At 41.8% G+C, this 17,847-nt stretch overlaps 1 protein-coding gene across 1 annotated transcript in view; it reads left to right on the top strand.

Moving 5' to 3' along the window:
• Positions 1–17,847, top strand: part of PMFBP1 (polyamine modulated factor 1 binding protein 1) — a 43,021-nt gene that overhangs the window by 12,615 nt on the left and 12,559 nt on the right. The window contains exons 5-14 of the mRNA XM_045533185.1: positions 1,906–2,127; positions 7,424–7,594; positions 8,613–8,723; positions 10,862–10,988; positions 11,077–11,234; positions 12,582–12,822; positions 14,864–15,053; positions 15,207–15,360; positions 15,953–16,120; positions 16,395–16,532. Of these exons, the coding sequence (XP_045389141.1) occupies positions 1,906–2,127; positions 7,424–7,594; positions 8,613–8,723; positions 10,862–10,988; positions 11,077–11,234; positions 12,582–12,822; positions 14,864–15,053; positions 15,207–15,360; positions 15,953–16,120; positions 16,395–16,532 (1,680 nt within the window). The remainder of the gene's footprint in view (positions 1–1,905; positions 2,128–7,423; positions 7,595–8,612; positions 8,724–10,861; positions 10,989–11,076; positions 11,235–12,581; positions 12,823–14,863; positions 15,054–15,206; positions 15,361–15,952; positions 16,121–16,394; positions 16,533–17,847) is intronic.

The following is a 17,847-nucleotide window of genomic DNA, read 5'->3' as shown; positions in this document are numbered from 1 at the left end:
AGAGCTCCAGTATTAATGCATGTAGGTTACATGGAGTTTGTATGCATAAGTGTGTGTGTGTGTGTGTGTGTGTGTGTGTGTGAGTCCATCTCCATTCTATTACCATTGCAATTTAAATGCAAAAGACTGCAGGTCTCTGAGGGTTATAAAAGAAGCATAAGGTCCATTAAATCAACCATTTTTAGAAAAATCAGGTTTTGGTAATATATTAACATAAATTCCTGGCACCTGCACAGCTGATAAGATACCCAGACATTGAGTGTGAGTCAATCATTGAGAGTAACAGATCATTTTTCAGACTGGAGTTTTAGATCATATAGACTTTGCTTAAGTATATCTGGGGCATTCATTTCTATTCATGTTCCAAGGCAGTATTTTCTAAACTAAAGAGTAGTATCCCTGCAGAATCCCAAGTAACTTCCAAAGACGCAAAGCTGCACAACTAGAACCTCCTGAGCGGTGGTAGCACTAGCTGCAATAAAACCATGGGTTCTAAGCGATGGGACATGCAGACTCTTACATCCTGGGCTTTCCCCTGGCATTTTCTTCCTTTAGGTTTAAAGATAAAATTCCAAGGAGTGTTTTGGATGGTGCTATTGCTTAAGGACTAACTCCAAGGACTTTATGAGTGTTCTTAAAGAACATAAACTTTTTAAAGGGGAACCTAGTAAGAATGTTCTGAAAAGTATTGGGAGGGGAAGGAACAGAGAAGGGTTTTCCTACAAAATATAATCTGGGACTAAGCCTGTGAGCATAAACCATAGTTTAATAAAGCTAGTTCAGGGCTGGCTGGGTCACTACAACTTAGACTAAGAGTCCAGCCTGGATAAAGTGACCCTGAATTAGTTGGAATTCTATTTAGCAGCATATAACAGAAAATAAATAAGATAGTTTATTTCTGTGTCATATTTTAAAAGGTCAGAGATAGGTAACCTATTACTGTATGGTAACTATGTCATAAGGTACCTAGGGTCCTATCCTTTGGTTCCACCATCATCAGCTCAAGGCTTCCATTCTCTACATCCCCTGAGGTGACTGCTAGAGCTCCAACTATCACATCCTTGTTCCAAATAATCCAGATGAAGGGTTCCTCACCCAAACTAATGGAACATTTTTGGTCAGAATTCTATGCAGTACTATTTGAACCACTATAAAGACTTCCTTGATGACTCTCCTGCTCTTGACTCCTTTAATACATATAATTCGAGCTACACAATTTAGCACACTCAACTACATAGAGTTGTTTGCAAATTTTAAGTCTTATCTCTTCAAGATTGTAAAAATTCTAAACTCTTTGAGGGGTGGGCCAATGTTTTATTGGGTATATTCCCCTGCACCCAAGCAATGCTCATGAGCATTCAATAAGTATCTGTCAGTTGGTTGACTAAGTAATTGATTAGGAAAAAAAGAAATTTAAATAAGGATAGTACAAATCCCAGAGGAACTCTGGGTCATGTTCTCCCACTGTCTCTTGGGAACTTTGTTGATGTGGGCCTGTGTGCACAAGGGGCTCTGCATTTTCTAAATTAGACCTCTAGACCTAGAGAATGCCTAGGAAAGAAAGAATACTAGCATTTCAAGCCCTTGGAGCTATGCAAATCTATTCCTATTAATAAATTAACAGGTATTTACTGAGTTCCTACCACATATCAGACAGCATGGGAAATATATGTGGTCCCTGCCTTTAAGGACCTTACCTCTAAAAAGGACAATCTTTTTTTATTTCTAATCATTAATATCCTTGTATTACATACGGCAGCTTTTAGGTATCTCTGCTGCCCCTATTCTGTTCATCTGGGTTTCTGATTTAGATATAAGACTGCTCTGCAGGGGGTCTTATAACCATATTCTTTCCTCATTAGATGCTTCCATGGGCTCAGTGTGGTTTCATTCCTACACTAACAGGTGGTTCTCTATGAGGAGGAAATGGGAAATCATAATGAGAACACAGAGGAGAAGCTCCACTTGGCACAGGAGCAACTTATCTTGGCCGGAGACAAGATCGTTTCCCTAGAAAGGAGCTTAAACCTCTACAGGGATAAATACCAAACTTCCCTGAGCAACATCGAGTTACTGGAGTGCCAGGTGAAAATGTTGGAGGGTGAGCTCAGCGGGATCATCAGTCAGGTACGACTTAAACCAGACCATTCAGTCCAGGCGTGCCCGCACGCAGACATGGTCCCACATGGCCGTTCTGACAGTTCCGTCCTCCCCCACCAGAAACCCAAACCTTAAACCAGACCTCATTTCCTGCCCTGGATTTCGTAGCCCTCTCAGCTTTTGAACTTCCAGCTATCGCATCTCTTATAACATTGCTCCTTAGCAATTCTGAGGCTCTTTAATTAATATAAAGAGCCACCACTTCAAATAAGGCAGAAAGGAAATTACCAAATGAGCTCTCCAATCTTCCATGTTCTCGTGGGCGTCCAGCGCAGGCTCTTCTAGATCACAGGACTCATGCAAACCATGACTTCAGAATCAAACAGGAGGAGAAAGCCATGAAGCATGGGAAATAAGAGCCCCCAAACATGGATTTGTTTCTTGTCTCTTTTAATCGATTTTTTAATTACACACGTAATACAATTATATAGGCTCTCCAGACAGAAATATGGAGATTAAACATGAAAGCCCACCTTCAGCCTCTTCCTCTCCACTTTCCGCTCCCTAGGCAATCGCTTGAATAATGTGTTGGGAGACCTCCCGGGGCTTTTGCTATACAGTTACATGGATAAATGGTTAGGGCTTTTCTTTTTACATAAATGGATCATATAATAAATGTGGTTTTACAACTTGCTTTTAAAATGCATATCTTAGCAATTTCTTTTAGTTATTACCTTGTATGCTATATTATAGCTGCACATCCATTGAGCTGTTGTTTTCTCTCTGTTACAAACAAGCTGTAATGAACATCCTTATTTCCATGAAGTAATTCCTGAAATGGGATTGCTAGGTCAAAGGATATGCTTATTTTTAGTGTTTAAAGATACTTCTCAATTGTATACCAAAAAGATTCTACCAGTTTATGCTTTTACCAACAATAAAGAGAATTTATTTCCCCATACCCACCCACATTGTATGTTTCCAGTCTTTTAAAGTTGTGCTAAACTGGTGTGCGGAGGAGGGGAGGTTTCTTATTATAGTTTTCATTTTCTTTAGTTTTAATAGTTGTAAGTTGGGTTCCCCAGGAAGCAGACTCTAAGACAGATTGGTATGCATGACATTTTTAGGGAGAGCTCTTAATATTAACTGTGAGAGGAAGGGGAAGTAAGCAGGGTTGGGCAGAGGGAGAAGTTGAGCTGTGATGCAGTCTCAGTAAAGGCCTCAGCCAACCCCACGGGGAGCTGTGGGACTGGATAAACCTTCAGGGTCCTAAATCGAGGGTAAGAGAGCTGGCCTTTAAATCTCCGTGTTGATCAGTTATGGGATGTGGGCTGTCCCTAGGGAGAGGTGTGGCCTTGGGCAAAGTAGTTTTCTTCAGACCAGGCAATCCACAAAAAGTGCTGACAGCTGAGAGCCTTCTTAGACCAGCACTCTCGGCAGTAAGTCCTTCATTGCTAAAGGGGATCTGGGAGGCACATCACAGTCCCCACTGCACCAATGAAGTATTGAGCACTGTTCATAAGCATGTCGGTCATACGGATTTCTGTTTTGTGAGTTACTTGTTAACTCACTTTTTACTGGGTTGTTAGTCTTTTTTGTATTGATTTATAGGAGCTTCTTAATATATTAATTTTTATGAAGTTGAATCTGCCAGGCCTTCTTTATAAATTCTAGGTTTTATGGCTTGCTTAGAAAGGCCACCTCTACCTTCAATATTATAAAAGTTTATCATGTATTTTCTTTTAGCACTTTTATAAATTTGCATTTTTATGTTTTTATCTTTAGTCCATCCAGATAAATATAGATGGATAGATAGATATAGATATAGATAGATATTTATGAGATAAGGCTCTAATTTTATGTTTATCTAAATGGATCTCAAGTGGTCCCAAGACCATTTATTGAACATCCCAACTTTTCTGCACTGATTCAAGTACCAACTCATATACTGATTCTTCTGTACACGTGGCTCTTTCTGGACTCTGTATTCTTTTGATCTTCTTGCCAGTTTCTGTACCAGTATCAGAATTCTTCAGTGACTTAAACTGATAGCATGTTTTGATAGCTCATTTTAGGGCAGGTCCTCCTTCACTGTTCTATACTTTCAATTTTTTCTTGGCCATTTTTGTATATCTCTTCTTGATGAAATTTAGAATTAGGTTGACTGCCTTTCAAATTATATAGTAATTTGGGGGAAATTAGCATCCATGCCCTATGGAACATGACATGCTTCTACTTTTATTCATTTTCTTATGTGTCCTTCAGTAAGATCTTGCAGTTTTCTTTATAGATCTCACATATTTCTTGCTAAGTTTTTTCCTAGATATGGTCTAGTTGTTATTGTTTTTAATAGGATCTTTTATACATTTAATTTTATTAATTATTACTGATGTATAGGAAAACTTGTCTCTTATCCTGCTACCTTACTGAGCTCTCTTATCAGATTTTCAGTTCAACATCTTGGTTTGTCTAAATTGCTTTCCCTTTGAAAATGTATACAACTTATTTTCCATCCTACCACGTTAACCGGAACCTCCAGAGTCATGTAGAATAGTAGCATCTTTGCCTTGGTCCTCACTTTAAAGGAACTGTTTCTAGTATTTCACCAGTAAGTATAATGCCTGTTGTTGGCTTCTTGTTAATATCCTTTTTCAAATGGAAGATATGACTGTCTATATAGCTTATCAAGGATTTATATCAGGAATGAATGTCGAATTTTATCAGATGTTTTTATTAGCATCTATCCTTTAAGGAAGTGAATTGCATTAATAGGTTTTCATATATAGAACAATCCTTATGTTCCTGGAATAAACCCTACTTGATAATGATATATTATTATTTTAATAAACTGCTATACTGAATTTGTGAAAATTTTATTTTTTGCATCTATTTTCAGAAATTAGATTAGTTTGACAGCTGCAATTTTTGCTCTCTCATCTCATACTGATGTCTGGATTATGGTATCCTAACATAATGAGTTGGAAAGCTTTTTGCTTTTTAAAAAAAAATCTCTGAAACTGTTTATATAACATACAAAATGTCTATTTCTTTAATATTACAAATAAACTCAACGGTTACCTATTACTGTGCTCAGCAGTCTCCTTCACCTCTTCTGCATTCTTGGACTTTCCCTTTTGCTATAATATTTCCTTCTTAATTCTTTCAGAAACAATTGTGGGTGCAAAATTTCTCAGTATTTCCATGTCTGAACCAGGTTTATTTTGAATAAACCTTGAATCATTCTTGAATGCCGGTTTGGCTGGATGTATCATACAAACTTCCAAAAGCATTTTCCCTTAGATCTTTGAAGATATTGCTGCATTTTCTTATACCACCCAGTATTAAAGATGCATTGTTAGATGTCAATCTGTTTCTCATTTTTCATAGATCACCTATTTTATCTTTGCACTTTGAAGGTTTTTAGGCTCAGGGTGTTTTTAGTTTATTTTTCATTAAGCCTCTCAACACTTAACCAACCCTTTTAATCTGAAGATCTACATTTTTCCTCACTTCAGAGAATTTTTCTTTTATTACTTTTAAATTAATTTCCATTTTTCATATTAAGAAGATATTGGAACCTGGAATCTTCTTCCTGTTTAATTTTTCTATTATGTTTTCCATTCCTTTTGCCCCCTTATACAACAAATTATCCATATGAACATTATTTATGGTCAATTTTGGATTTCTGACTGACTTTCTTGCAGCTTACTCATGGGTAGCTTTCATGCTCAGTGCACATGAACTATTTCTAACTTTACCCAAAAAAGCCCAGTTAGGGAGACAATTTAGAACTCTTTGCTTCTTTTTTTTACTATGTGCATCAGTTCTCCCCATTATTAGTGCAGACCAATGTGAGGACAGTAATCTTCATGCGTGATTTCAGAGGATATAGGAGACAGACATTTAAAGAACAAAAACAAAAGACATAGTTCTTAGAAAACACTGTTTTGATACTGCTGATGAGAGTATCAAGTGGTACAATTTCCTTGAAGGACAATTGTACAATATCTACTCAAGGTTTAAATACAGCCTAGAAGTCCTACTTCTATGAATTTACTCTACACATATACCAGAATAGGTACTCAAAGATTTACATGTAAAAGTATTCATTTCAGCTTCAATTCAGAAAAAAACCTAGAAACAACCTATATTTCCATCAGTAGAAAACTGGATAAACCCATTTAAAAGCAATTTAAGGCTGGGCGCGGTGGCTCACGCCTGTAATCCTAGCACTCTGGGAGGCCGAGGCGGGTGGATCGCTCGAGGTCAGGAGTTCGAGACCAGCCTGAGCAAGACCCCGTCTCTACTAAAAATAGAAATAAATTATCTGGACAACTAAAAATATATATAGAAAAAATTAGCTGGGCATGGTGGCGCATGCCTGTAGTCCCAGCTACTCGGGAGGCTGAGGCAGGAGGATCACTTAAGCCCAGGAGTTTGAGGTTGCTGTGAGCTAGGCTGACGCCACGGCACTCACTCTAGCCCTGGCAACAAAGTGAGACTCTGTCTCAAAAAATAAAATAAAATAAAATAAAAAATAAAATAAAATAAAATAAAAGCAATTTAAAAGAACAAGATGGAAGCACATATACTAACATAGATAAATCTCTAAGACATCTTGTTGAGTAAAAAAAAAAAATCTATTTTTAGGTTTTAAAAAGCCAACATAATCTATATTGTACAGGTTCATTTATGTTTTGTAAATATAGCATAAAGTTCTAGAAGGATAGGCACAGATTGTCATTTCTGAAGTGAAGAGAGAGTATGAGGTGATAGTCAAAGAAAAACTTGCATTGGCCTATAATGTTGCAATGTTTTAGAAGGATAATACAGACATGATTACTTGTTTGATTTGAAATTAATTTTAAAAGAGGAATAAGACAGATCGACAAGTAACAACATGGAAAATATCTTAAATAAACTGTTGAGTGAGAACACAATATTTAGAATAGTGTGTAGAAGACTCATTTGTGTAAGGGAAAAAGTGGGAGTTATATGCATATACACAAATATGCATAAAATATCTCTGGAAGGATACCCAAAAAATCGGTCACAGGAGCTGTCAAGGAGGAGGGATCTGAGTCATAGAGAGTTAGGATGGAGGAAAACTTAACTTTTCAGTGTATCCTCTTGGGAACTGTTTGGACTTTTTACCGTGTGTATGCACTAGTTAATATTTTTTCTCTTGCTAAGGAAACTATAATTTCCATATATGAACACATACTTTTAGAACATAGGTCTAGAGATTTTCCATGCTCATGGAATTCTGAAGTTAACTCACAAATTATAAACAAAAGCAACCCATTATTTTTAAATATCCCAGGAGCCTGAGAACAAGGGTGATCATTCAAAGGTGCATATATACACTTCTTCCTGCATGATTCAAGAGCATCAGGAGACCCTGAAACGACTCTCTGAAGTCTGGCAAAAGGTCTCTGAACAGGATGATCTAATCCAGGAACTTCGAAATAAACTAGCCTGCAGTAACGCTTTGGTAAGTGCCTTCTTCTAGAATGTTTTTCTGAGACACCTATACTAAAGCCATGAGGAAAGAAAGGAGGGAAAATAGTCACCTAAATTAATCTCTTTCACCAAGACTCCTCAGTTGTCTGATACATACTTGTCCCACCTTTGTTCATACTCCCCAGGGTGTGCATCCGCCCAGCCACAGTAAGTTCAAGATTCTAAAGAGCCTTAAAATCTTTCACACAACCACCTAAGTGCCCATCAGTAGGGAGATGGTTGAAATGATTAAGAGAAATGACGAAGGAGATAATCCATATCATGGAATAATATGCATCTAGTAAAAAGGACTAAACAGATGTGTAAGAGCTGTATGGAAGAAAGATTATGACGTATTGTTGAGATGAAGTTGCAGAATCCTGTGTATAATTCGGTCCCACTTTTGCTTTTTAGAATCTCTGATGATAATGATAAGTACAGACTGTAAATTTTCAGTAGTGTCCTCCCACCCCCAGTGGAAGTGAAAGAGGAGAGAATAAGTGAAGAGGAAGTTTTCACTTATTTTCAGTGCTTGGGTTTTGTTTAAATTATTTTCACCCAATTCAAAAAAGCATAAAATTGAAACAAAAATTTCATGTTTTTTTTAATTTTCTAGACAAAAGTACACACCCACTCACTCCATAAGAACTTCCTTCTTTAATTCTCAAACTTTGAATCCTGTCCTCTGATAGATTAGGTACGTCCCTCCGTCAAAGCCTCTGAAGAACCTTCCTCTGCCTCGTAAAGGGAACCACACAGAGATTCAGGAGAGAGTCCAAAATGTGCCCATTGATGAACTGGAGACAAATCATTCTTTATGCCTTAAAGAACCTTGATATAAGATTGAAAGCATAATTCCTTCTCCCTACCAAGCCCACAGGAAGTGCATGATGAATTACACAATTCTGCAACAAACTTATGTTACAGAAAGCAACAGTCTGCAGTAATCGTAACAGCAATAAGCACATCACATTGATCATTCAGCATAACTGACCTGCGCTCATTTGCAGGTTCTGGACCGTGAAGAGACTTTGATAAAATTACGAACAGACTTTGCTTCTTATAAAGCCACCCATAGACATCCTCCCAGCTCCTCAGAAGATTGTGAAGACATCAAAAAGGTGGGAAAATTTGCTTATTTGTGCCTGGTGGGATCAGGCTGAGCTGAGTATGATTCTGGGTTTTCCTCTTTATTTTTTATTTTTACATTGTAGTTTGTATTTTATTTTATATTTGTGTGGCCTTGGTGGGCCCTGCCACAAGGATACTGTGTATAATGTATGCCAAGCCCCAAAGACTGAGGCAGCTTAGGCTGTGGAATTGCACCTCTTGCCCCACTGACAACAGTACACCCAGACAAGGCAGAGCTCCTGCTGGCTTGCTAGATTCAAAAGGACCATCCAGCCTTCAAGCATCTGACTGGAGTTCAAAAGTAGCAAATTCAGGAAAGATTATTAATCCAAATTTGTTCCTTTTTTTAAATTGCGTTTGTAAAATTCAAAACATTATCAAAAGTTCATTCTAATAATGAAAAGCAATTAAACCATGTTAACATATAGCAAGATTTGATGAACCAATAGTCCAGACTCAGCCAGATGTCCTCCTAGGTGAGGTCCTGTCTTAAATCAGTGGTGCCGGAACTTGAGGTACATGGCAAAGCCAGCCATGTGAGACCATGCTGTGGGCAGGTGACAGCATGCCTGCACACCCCAAGGTGGGATGCTGAAATGGGGGTGGGAGGGTAGCAGAGAGAGGAAACAACATGGGTAAGCTCCCCAAGGGGTCCTCTAGTGAGGGAGGAGGAGACTCTTCTCTTTCTAGGACTTTCCAGTGCCGGAAAGTTGGATGAATGAGGGATCGATATTTAACTTTGTAGTTTCTCCTTGGACATCTGTCAATACTTATTTTAAAGGTCAGTTCCATGTTGTTCACATCCTGACCTACAACAAAATCTTATAGCACTCCATTTTTTTTGAAATGATACAGACTTCCCCAGGAAACCAAATACACCTTCCCCCGCCATTTTATATTTCCTATCCAAAGACTTCGTGCTCCCTGGAGGTTCTACCAGGAATGAGAACAATCCATGTCAGTTCCTTCCAGCAGTCCTCTCCTCTCCTCAGCTGTCACGGCACAGTGTGGGCCTTGGAGTCCCTGCAGTGCCCACCTGGGTCCTAAGGTGACTGCCCTGCATGTCTCCAGCTGCCACCTCCTAGCTCCATGCTGTGGCCCTCCCTCTTGGCAACTCTGAAGTCACACAAATGACTCTTCCTGGCATCCCTAATGCCCAGGCAACTAACTGTTCCTCCTCAGCCATGTGTTCCTGCCTTCTCTTGGTTAGGAGAACATTCCCCTCTCCTTCAGGGTAGAAACCAAAGTTCTTGCAGAGGGACTGCAAGCCCCACATGATGTGACCACCCACTAACTCCCTCACTAACTCCCTCACCTCGTCTCCTACTGTCCCCATTGCTCGCTCTGTTCTAACCACACTGGCCTCCTCTATGTGGTTAACTACAGAGCCTTGTCTGTGGCCAGTCCCTCCCCCTGCAAAGCTCTTCCATCAGATACCTACACCATGGCTCACTCCCTCACCTCCACTAAGTCCCTGTTCAGAGGCCATCTTCTCAGGGAGGCCAACTCCTCCTCCTACTTAAAATTGCAACACCCCTACCCCAGGCACCCGCATTCCCCTTTGCTTTTCAGATTCCCCCCTAGTGCGTATCAACTCTTAGCGTTTTTTATAACTCACTACTTCTTATGCTCTTGGTCTCACCCTACTAGAAGGTCAGCTCCACAAGGCAGGGATTGGTGCCTGTATTCTCTGCTCCACTGTCCCCAGCACCTTGGGACAGTGCCAGGCACGCAGTAGATGCTGTCACAGGGAGGAAGGAATGGCTTCTTTTGTGCACATTCTGTGTGAGCGTGAGAAGTCTGCCATACCCTTTTCTTTACTATTCTTGTGTTTCTTAAAAAATGTTTTAAATCAAGATGTAATCGACAAACCATAAAATTCACCATTGGCTTTTACTATATTCACAAGATTGGGCAATTGTCACCACTATCTAATTCCAGAACATTTTTGTCTCCCCAGAAGAAACCCAGTACCCAATAGCAGTCACTCCCCGCAGCTCTCCCCCACCTCCAGCAACGGCTGCTCTACCTTCTGCCTCCACCTCCTGCCCTGTTCTGGACATGGGGCACTGTAGAAAGCATTCTCCCCCCATTCCCCCTCCTGTCCCGTTCTTCTTCCCTCTGCCAGATACTGAAGCACTTGCAGGAGCAGAAGGACAGCCAGTGCCTGCACGTGGAGGAGTACCAGAACCTGGTGAAGGACCTGCGCATGGAGCTGGAGGCCGTGTCGGAACAGAAGAAAAACATCATGAAGGGTAACCGGGGGCTGTGGGCTGCGGCCGGGGAGGCAGGAGGAAGCCGCGCCCTTCTCTGAGGGAGCAGCACTGTCTCATGCCGCTGCAGACATGATGAAGCTGGAGCTGGACCTGCACGGGCTGAGAGAGGAGACGTCTGCCCACGTGGAGAGGAAGGATAAGGAGGCCGCTATCCTGCAATGCCGGCTGCAGGAGCAGCAGCTGCAGTTCACCGAGATCCAGAAGCTCTCTTTGAAGAAAGACAAGGTAAGGTGAGGAACCCTCTGGTCGGGAGCTGCCAGCAGGGCAGGTGTGAGGCCGTGCCGTGGCACAGACCGGATCTGACTTTCTCCACCCACCGCGATTGCTTTGGGGGCCTCAGCACACGCACAATGAGACTGTGGGCTCCTCCGGCCCAGACACAATTCTGAGCACTTCTTTGGTGTTTCTCATAGCACATCATAAATGAGTCTGATTATGCCGACTCTGTAAGAAAGGTTCTTCCCTAGCCCTGCAAGGTAGCAGGAGAGTTTGGAGCCCACTTGCATTGTTCCCTTCCACTGTTTTTATGCTAAATAGTGGAAGGAAATGCTGTAAAATAATATGTAGCCTTTTTGAGAATTTCAAGTGAATTTCACTTTTTAAAAATTATGATTATCTTATGAATATGTAAATCAGGCAGTTTAAAAATATTAACAGAGCTATGCCCTGGAAGATCTGTAGTTGCCAACATAAATCAAGTTCCTGGAAAAGCCTAGAAATGGAACCAAGAACAGAAAGGTTGTGAACCAATGCAAGCTTTTGTAGTCAGTACTATTCCAACTCTGAACTTTTATCAGAGCTATTAAAAATAATCCAGCTGATTCACTGGCTAGTCATTAAAACTTTCTGTTTCAAGATATGGAAGAGATAGAGCCACCAATCCAAACAGAGGCATTTGGACAGATGATAAGGAGTCTAGATAAACAGCTTCAAGGCATTCCCATATTCTTTCAACAAATATTTTTGAGCATTTAGCAATATGTTAAGCACTGTTCTAGGCACTGAAAATACAACAAAACATGCAACTTCCCTACTGTCATGGAGCTTGCATTCTAGCATGGAGAAACAGACAGTAAATAAATAGCAAAATTAATACATAATACTGATACATTTGTGACAGGTACTGATAAATCCCTAGAACAGCTTGGTGGCTATTTTACACAGGGTGGTCAGGGAAGACCTCTCTGAGACGGTGACATTTGGGCAGAGATTTGAATGAAGTGAGGAAGCAACCCAGACAAAGTTCTTGAAGAATACTGCAGACAGAGGGCGTTGCAACTGCAAAGGCCCTAAGGCAGGAGTCTGCTTGGATTGTTCCAGGAGATCAGCTTAGGCAGAGAGGGGCGGGAGTGGCCAGAGGTGAGGCCAAACCAGGGGCATCCCAGGAGGTAGTTCTAAGGACTTTGGCTTTTTTCTAAGTGATACGGAGGCCGGTGGAGGGTTTTAGCAGAGGCATAAGAAGGTTAACTTGTGACTGCATGGAGGCTAGCCTGAGGGGGGCAGGGCTGGAGGCAGGGAGTGCAGGTGGGAGGCTACTGCAACGTCCAGGCAGGGCCACTTTGTTCTCCTCAGCTGCTCCAAGAGAAAGACGAAATACTGCACCAGCTAGAGAAGAAACTGACGCAGGTTCAGAACTGCCTCCTGAGAAAGGAGAAAGAGCTGGAGAAGCAGCAGCGCATGATGACAGACCTTGAAATGACCGTCAAGGAGTCTAAGCAGGACAAGTCCAAGGTGGAGTGTGGGGCCCTGCGGGCTGAGGTCCAGAAGCTGAAGGAATGTCTCGAAGAGGCCAAACAGCAGCAGAGGCTGGCCGGTGAGGCCCCAGCAGGCGCTGTCCCCACCACACTCCCCCCAGAGCTAGCGCAGCCGTCGTCACTCTCCACATGGCCACTCCCCCTGCCCCCCTCCAGTGTCTCATTTCTGCATCTCACGGCGGTGATCATCGCCCTCTTGCACTCCTGCACTGCCCCGCAAGCTCACCTCCTCTCTGGAGCTTCCACACATAGCCTGAGAAGGTGAACTACTGAGCCCCGCCACTCGCCATTCTCAGTCTCACAAGGACTCCTGTCCCTTCCTGGCCCCAGGGAGGCAGATTCTGTTCTTTGCTGCTTTGCGCCACATTCCTCTCTGTCTCCTCCAAGACCTTTGTCACACAATCCACCTCGCCCTTCCCTGGTTTTCAACTCTCTCTCTCCTTCTGCCTCTAAACACGTTCTCTTCTGCACAGCTTCCCCTGTGATTGTGTCCCTGCCCGTCTATGGAGACTGCTTTCTCAGTGATCACCAATAACTTCTTGCCTTGGGTACAAGGGTTCTTTGGAGGTGATGAAAATGTTCTGGAATTAGATATTGGTGATGGTGATAACAACTTTATAAGTATAAAAACCCACTGAACTATGTACTTTTAAAGAGGTAAAATTTATCTTATATGAGTTATTTATCAATTAAAAAGAAAACCCAAAGCTTGGCTTCCTTCCTCACCCTCTTTTAATGCTGTGTTCCCTGATGCTGTTAGCCACCCATACCCCAGACCTCATTTCTCAGCTTTGGAGACACGACGAGTCCCTCATTCTTCCACAGATCTCACCATTGTTTTCTTTTCTCCCTCCTGCTCTGACTTCAGCTGTCAGTCCCCTAAGACTCCACTCTTTCTCTTCTCACTCTATCCACATTCTTTGGTGAGGTCCTCTCCTCCTTGTAGCTACATTTCTCTGCAGGAGACTCCAAAGAGCCCCAGAGCTGACTGTACAGCCATGGTCAGTCTTGTCTTTAGAGACTAACTCCTTTTGGGCAACCCAACTTCTCTTATTCCACACTTCTAAAACTGAAACTATTCTCTTCCCTACTTTAAAAAAAAATCCTTCTCCTCCTCATTCTTCCAAGGTGTGTTGTTATTTTCATAGAGGCACCATCTTTCTTCTGGTATCCCAGGCTAGAAAACTTGGAGAAGGGAATGAGAGAAAAGTGAGGTTTAAAGTAGAAACAAGAGTAGAAACCGTAGGCTGTGAGAGCATATTTGGTGTGAAGGAATCCCAATGAACAATTTATTTGGGGTACTGTCACCTCATACCCAGTGGAGGCAAGAGCATGGGCTAAAGGATATTGCTGGAAGTCTTTCTCCATTCTAATGCTTTCCATTTCTCCTGAAACACTTTTCTTTTTGTCAGGTCCCTGCTCAAGAACACACTCTATCAAGTCTAAACACTTCTCTCAGGCTTTCAAAGTCCTCTGAAACCCCCTCTAATCCACCAACATACTCAACTCCCTCGTGCACCATTCCTCCCACTTCCCTTTCCAATCACATGGGTGGAGAATAGGTCTCTCCTCCGTTCCCTTCACCACGCATTTGTTCTAACAGTCCCCCCACCTGGAACTGCCTTCTGCCTGCTTCTTCTAAGACCCAGCTCAACTTCTGTTCTTCCACAAGTCTATCTCCAAGTACTCTACCCAACACTGATCTCTCTTCCTGAGCTCATTGTCAGTGCAAATTTAACATGGCACTGTTCTCAATGACAGGTGGGCCGGTTACAGCTCTCTTGTCAGACTCTAAACTTCATGAGGGTCAGGATTTGTCTCTAATGACCATAAGAGTCACACAGGAGATACTGAGCAATTTCCACCAATCTGTTTAATTTTAATCCAGAAAGAGTCCACAGCTGAGGGGTAGGTGAAGACAGATAATTTAATAGAGCTCCTTAAGACTAATAATGAAATGGAGAGAAATAAGGACAGGTTGGGAATTGAAGGAGGTCCCAAAATGGGCGAACAGACTCTGCAACCAGGCTGATGTGAGAGTCTGGTCTTTACACATCCTCCCTTCTTACACGGACTTGCCCCGTCCCCTGGCTTCCACAGCTCAGCAAGTAGCCCAGTATAAGGATGAGGCCATGCTGGCAGAGAAGAACCTGGAGGATGCCCAGAGGAAACTGCAGCATTGCATTTTCCAGGACAAGCAGAAGGCAGACACCATTCAGGAACTGCAGAAAGAAATTCAGAAGCTACAGAAGGAGTCCTCGATGGCTGAAGAGGAAAAAGCATTGTCCAGGTACCTCAAACTCACCTCCAGAGAGAGGTTCTATCCCTTGTGAGCCAGCCAGAACCAGGAGTGGGACAGCAAGGACTCCCTGTGGGGCCAGCTCCATAATCCATCAACACAGGCACTGAAGTCCATCTTCCTGTTTATGTCATTTTGCTTTAGGAGACGGATAGAAGAGCTGTCATCGGAACTCTCGGAGGCCCTGAGGAAGCTTGAACATTCAGACAAGGAAAAGAAGCAGCTTCAGAAGACAGCAGCTGAGCAGGATGTGAAAATAAATGAACTGCTAGATCATATCAAAAAAATCCAGCACCAGGTAGGAAGGGCAAGTAGGCAGACAGCTCAAGTGTTTGCTCTGCTTAAGATGAAATATATTAAACATATTGGTGGACAATGTCACCACCAATCCATGCAAACTAGTTGTCTAGTATTTGTGTCAGCATACTAAGCCAGGTACTCTGCACCAGTTTCTGTAACCAATAATAAGTATTTTCAGGGGTAAGCTTAAAAGTAATCAAAAGACAATGTTGTTCTTTCTAGGACTCAAAAGCTATTCTTGTCAGTCAATTTAAATTCTTTGATATCAGAATTATTCTTTTTGTGCTTTTCTGAGATTTTTTAAAAACTTTATTCAAAGAAGTTTTTACGTGGAAAGATTTGATGAGTATGTAGGAGAGAAGGCCAATGCTGTGGGAAATAGATCTATAAATAAAATAAATTGGTATATCTAACTGAACAAGGAAAAATATTGCAAACATCAGAGGAAAATTTTTATTGCTTATGCTATATAATTAAGGAACTGTCCTCATGTTTATTTCAGCCATTCCCTGTGTGCAATTGTCTGGATTTTTTTCCCCAAATATAGTGTAGTCTAAGACTGTCTTCCAGCCCAGTCTTTATTTTCTCAGCACAAGGAGTTATCCTGCATCAAAACCAAGTTGGAAGAGGAGCTTCAGGATGCAAAAAAGTTACTGGAGGAGAAACGGGAACAATTGAAAAAGAGCAAAGAACAGGAGAAGTTGCTGGAGGAAGAACTTGAAGCTTTGCGACAGGAAACAAAAAAGAAAGAAAAGTCGGTGAGAAGAAAAATCTGGGAAGAGTCAGGGTTATGAGTCCAGGGCCAGATGTGAAGCTAGGTGGGCCTCGAGGGAGGCAGAGGCCTGGGTGCTCAGACCTCAGAAAAGAAGGGAGGGAAGGCAGCAAGGGCCAGTGAGGAGGAAAGTGAGAAGGCCCAGGACATCGTGGGGTGGAGCAGGGAGCTGCTGTGGGTGCAGGAAGGAGGAGTGGAGATTTTATAGTAGTCTGAGGTTAACACCTCTTTCCTGGGCTTTATTCTTTAACGGGGAACAGTGGAAGGAGAATACAAGAAAGCTGGAGGACAAAAATGAGAATGTCGGAGCAGAGTTAATGCATTGTTCTACACAACTGGAAACCACTCTCAGCAAATACAGTGCCAGCCAGCAAGTCGTCCAAGAGCTGAATAAAGAGGTCAGTAGATAGGAACTCCACGAAGGTGAGGAACTTGAACCCTGTGACCCTTGACCTGAAATCTATACCTATCCCTCCTCCACCACAGAAATGCGACTAACTGCTCAGCCAACTGTGCATCCTGTGGCATCTGCAGCCCCACTTCTTTCCGTAAAGTGGGATAACCCTTTAGCACCTGGTTGCTAAGCCAAAGAAATGTGTCTTCCATATGTGGAAGGTTTTATTTTATAGCTGGTGGAGTCTCCAAACTATTTGGGCATTGACATCGAGTCTTACAATGTTGCCCTTTAGACCAGAGTTAACTGAATCCCATTTTGGGGGCAATTTGCTAGGGAACACTTCCAAAACTTGTCACGAAGCACACAAAGGGGATAGGAGGGGACACAGTTATGTTTCATTACACAAATGAAAAGGCAGAAAGGAGTAAATGGCCTGTCACACATGCTAGGCACTATGCTTGAATTTAGTCATCATTTATTTATTGCCAACCTAAGCTCTTCACGTTCCTGCCACCTGCTTTACTCCCAATAAGACATGCGTCAGAGATGAAAGAAAGGCTGAGGCCCAAAGTCGCTGACCAGTAAGTGATGAGATGAAGCAGTGTTTGAACCTGAACCATCAGCTCTAACACCTATTCCCTTGCTCCTTGTTCGTGAGCAATGAGACTTCCCCCAACTGAATACATTCCCTCTTTCTGGGCAAGAAAAACAATAGCATCTTAGTAGATGGTCTGTTGGGTTACAAAGGAAAGACCAAGCAGCAATTATTCTATCATAATATTTTTTTAAAAATCTTAAAATGGTATGACTATTATAAATGTAAGAATTGCACTGCCCAATAGAACTTTCTGTGATGATGGAAGAGTTGTATGTCTGAGCTGCCAATACTCCAGCCACTAGCCACGAGTGCTTGGCCATTGAGTGCTTGGAATATGGCTTAGTATAACTGGGGAGCTGAATTTATAATTTTAGTTAATGTTAACTAATTTTGAGTTTATTTAAATGTAAATAGCCTCATTCAGCTAGTGGCTACCGTATTATATAGCACAGGTCTAAGATATTGATGTTTCTGGAGTTTTGTCTTCCAGTGACATAAATCTCACCTTTAATATGATCCAGAGTTGAGGTCTGAGTCACTCAGATCCCTAAGGAACCTTCCTGAATATAAGGGATTCTGCCTAAGTATTTAATATAGGCTTCTTATCATGTTATCCAAAAGAAAGATGACATGTAAATGTGGAAGTAAAAGCACTAATTTCTGAATTCCTTTAATGGGAATCAAAAAGCTAGAGGGATTTTTTTGTGTGTGTGAGCAT

Source organism: Lemur catta, chromosome 20 (assembly GCF_020740605.2).
Source record: "Lemur catta isolate mLemCat1 chromosome 20, mLemCat1.pri, whole genome shotgun sequence".
NCBI classification, from domain to species: domain Eukaryota; kingdom Metazoa; phylum Chordata; class Mammalia; order Primates; family Lemuridae; genus Lemur; species Lemur catta.
The sequence above is the reverse complement of the archived record's forward strand: the minus strand, read 5'-3'. Positions and strand labels throughout refer to the sequence as shown.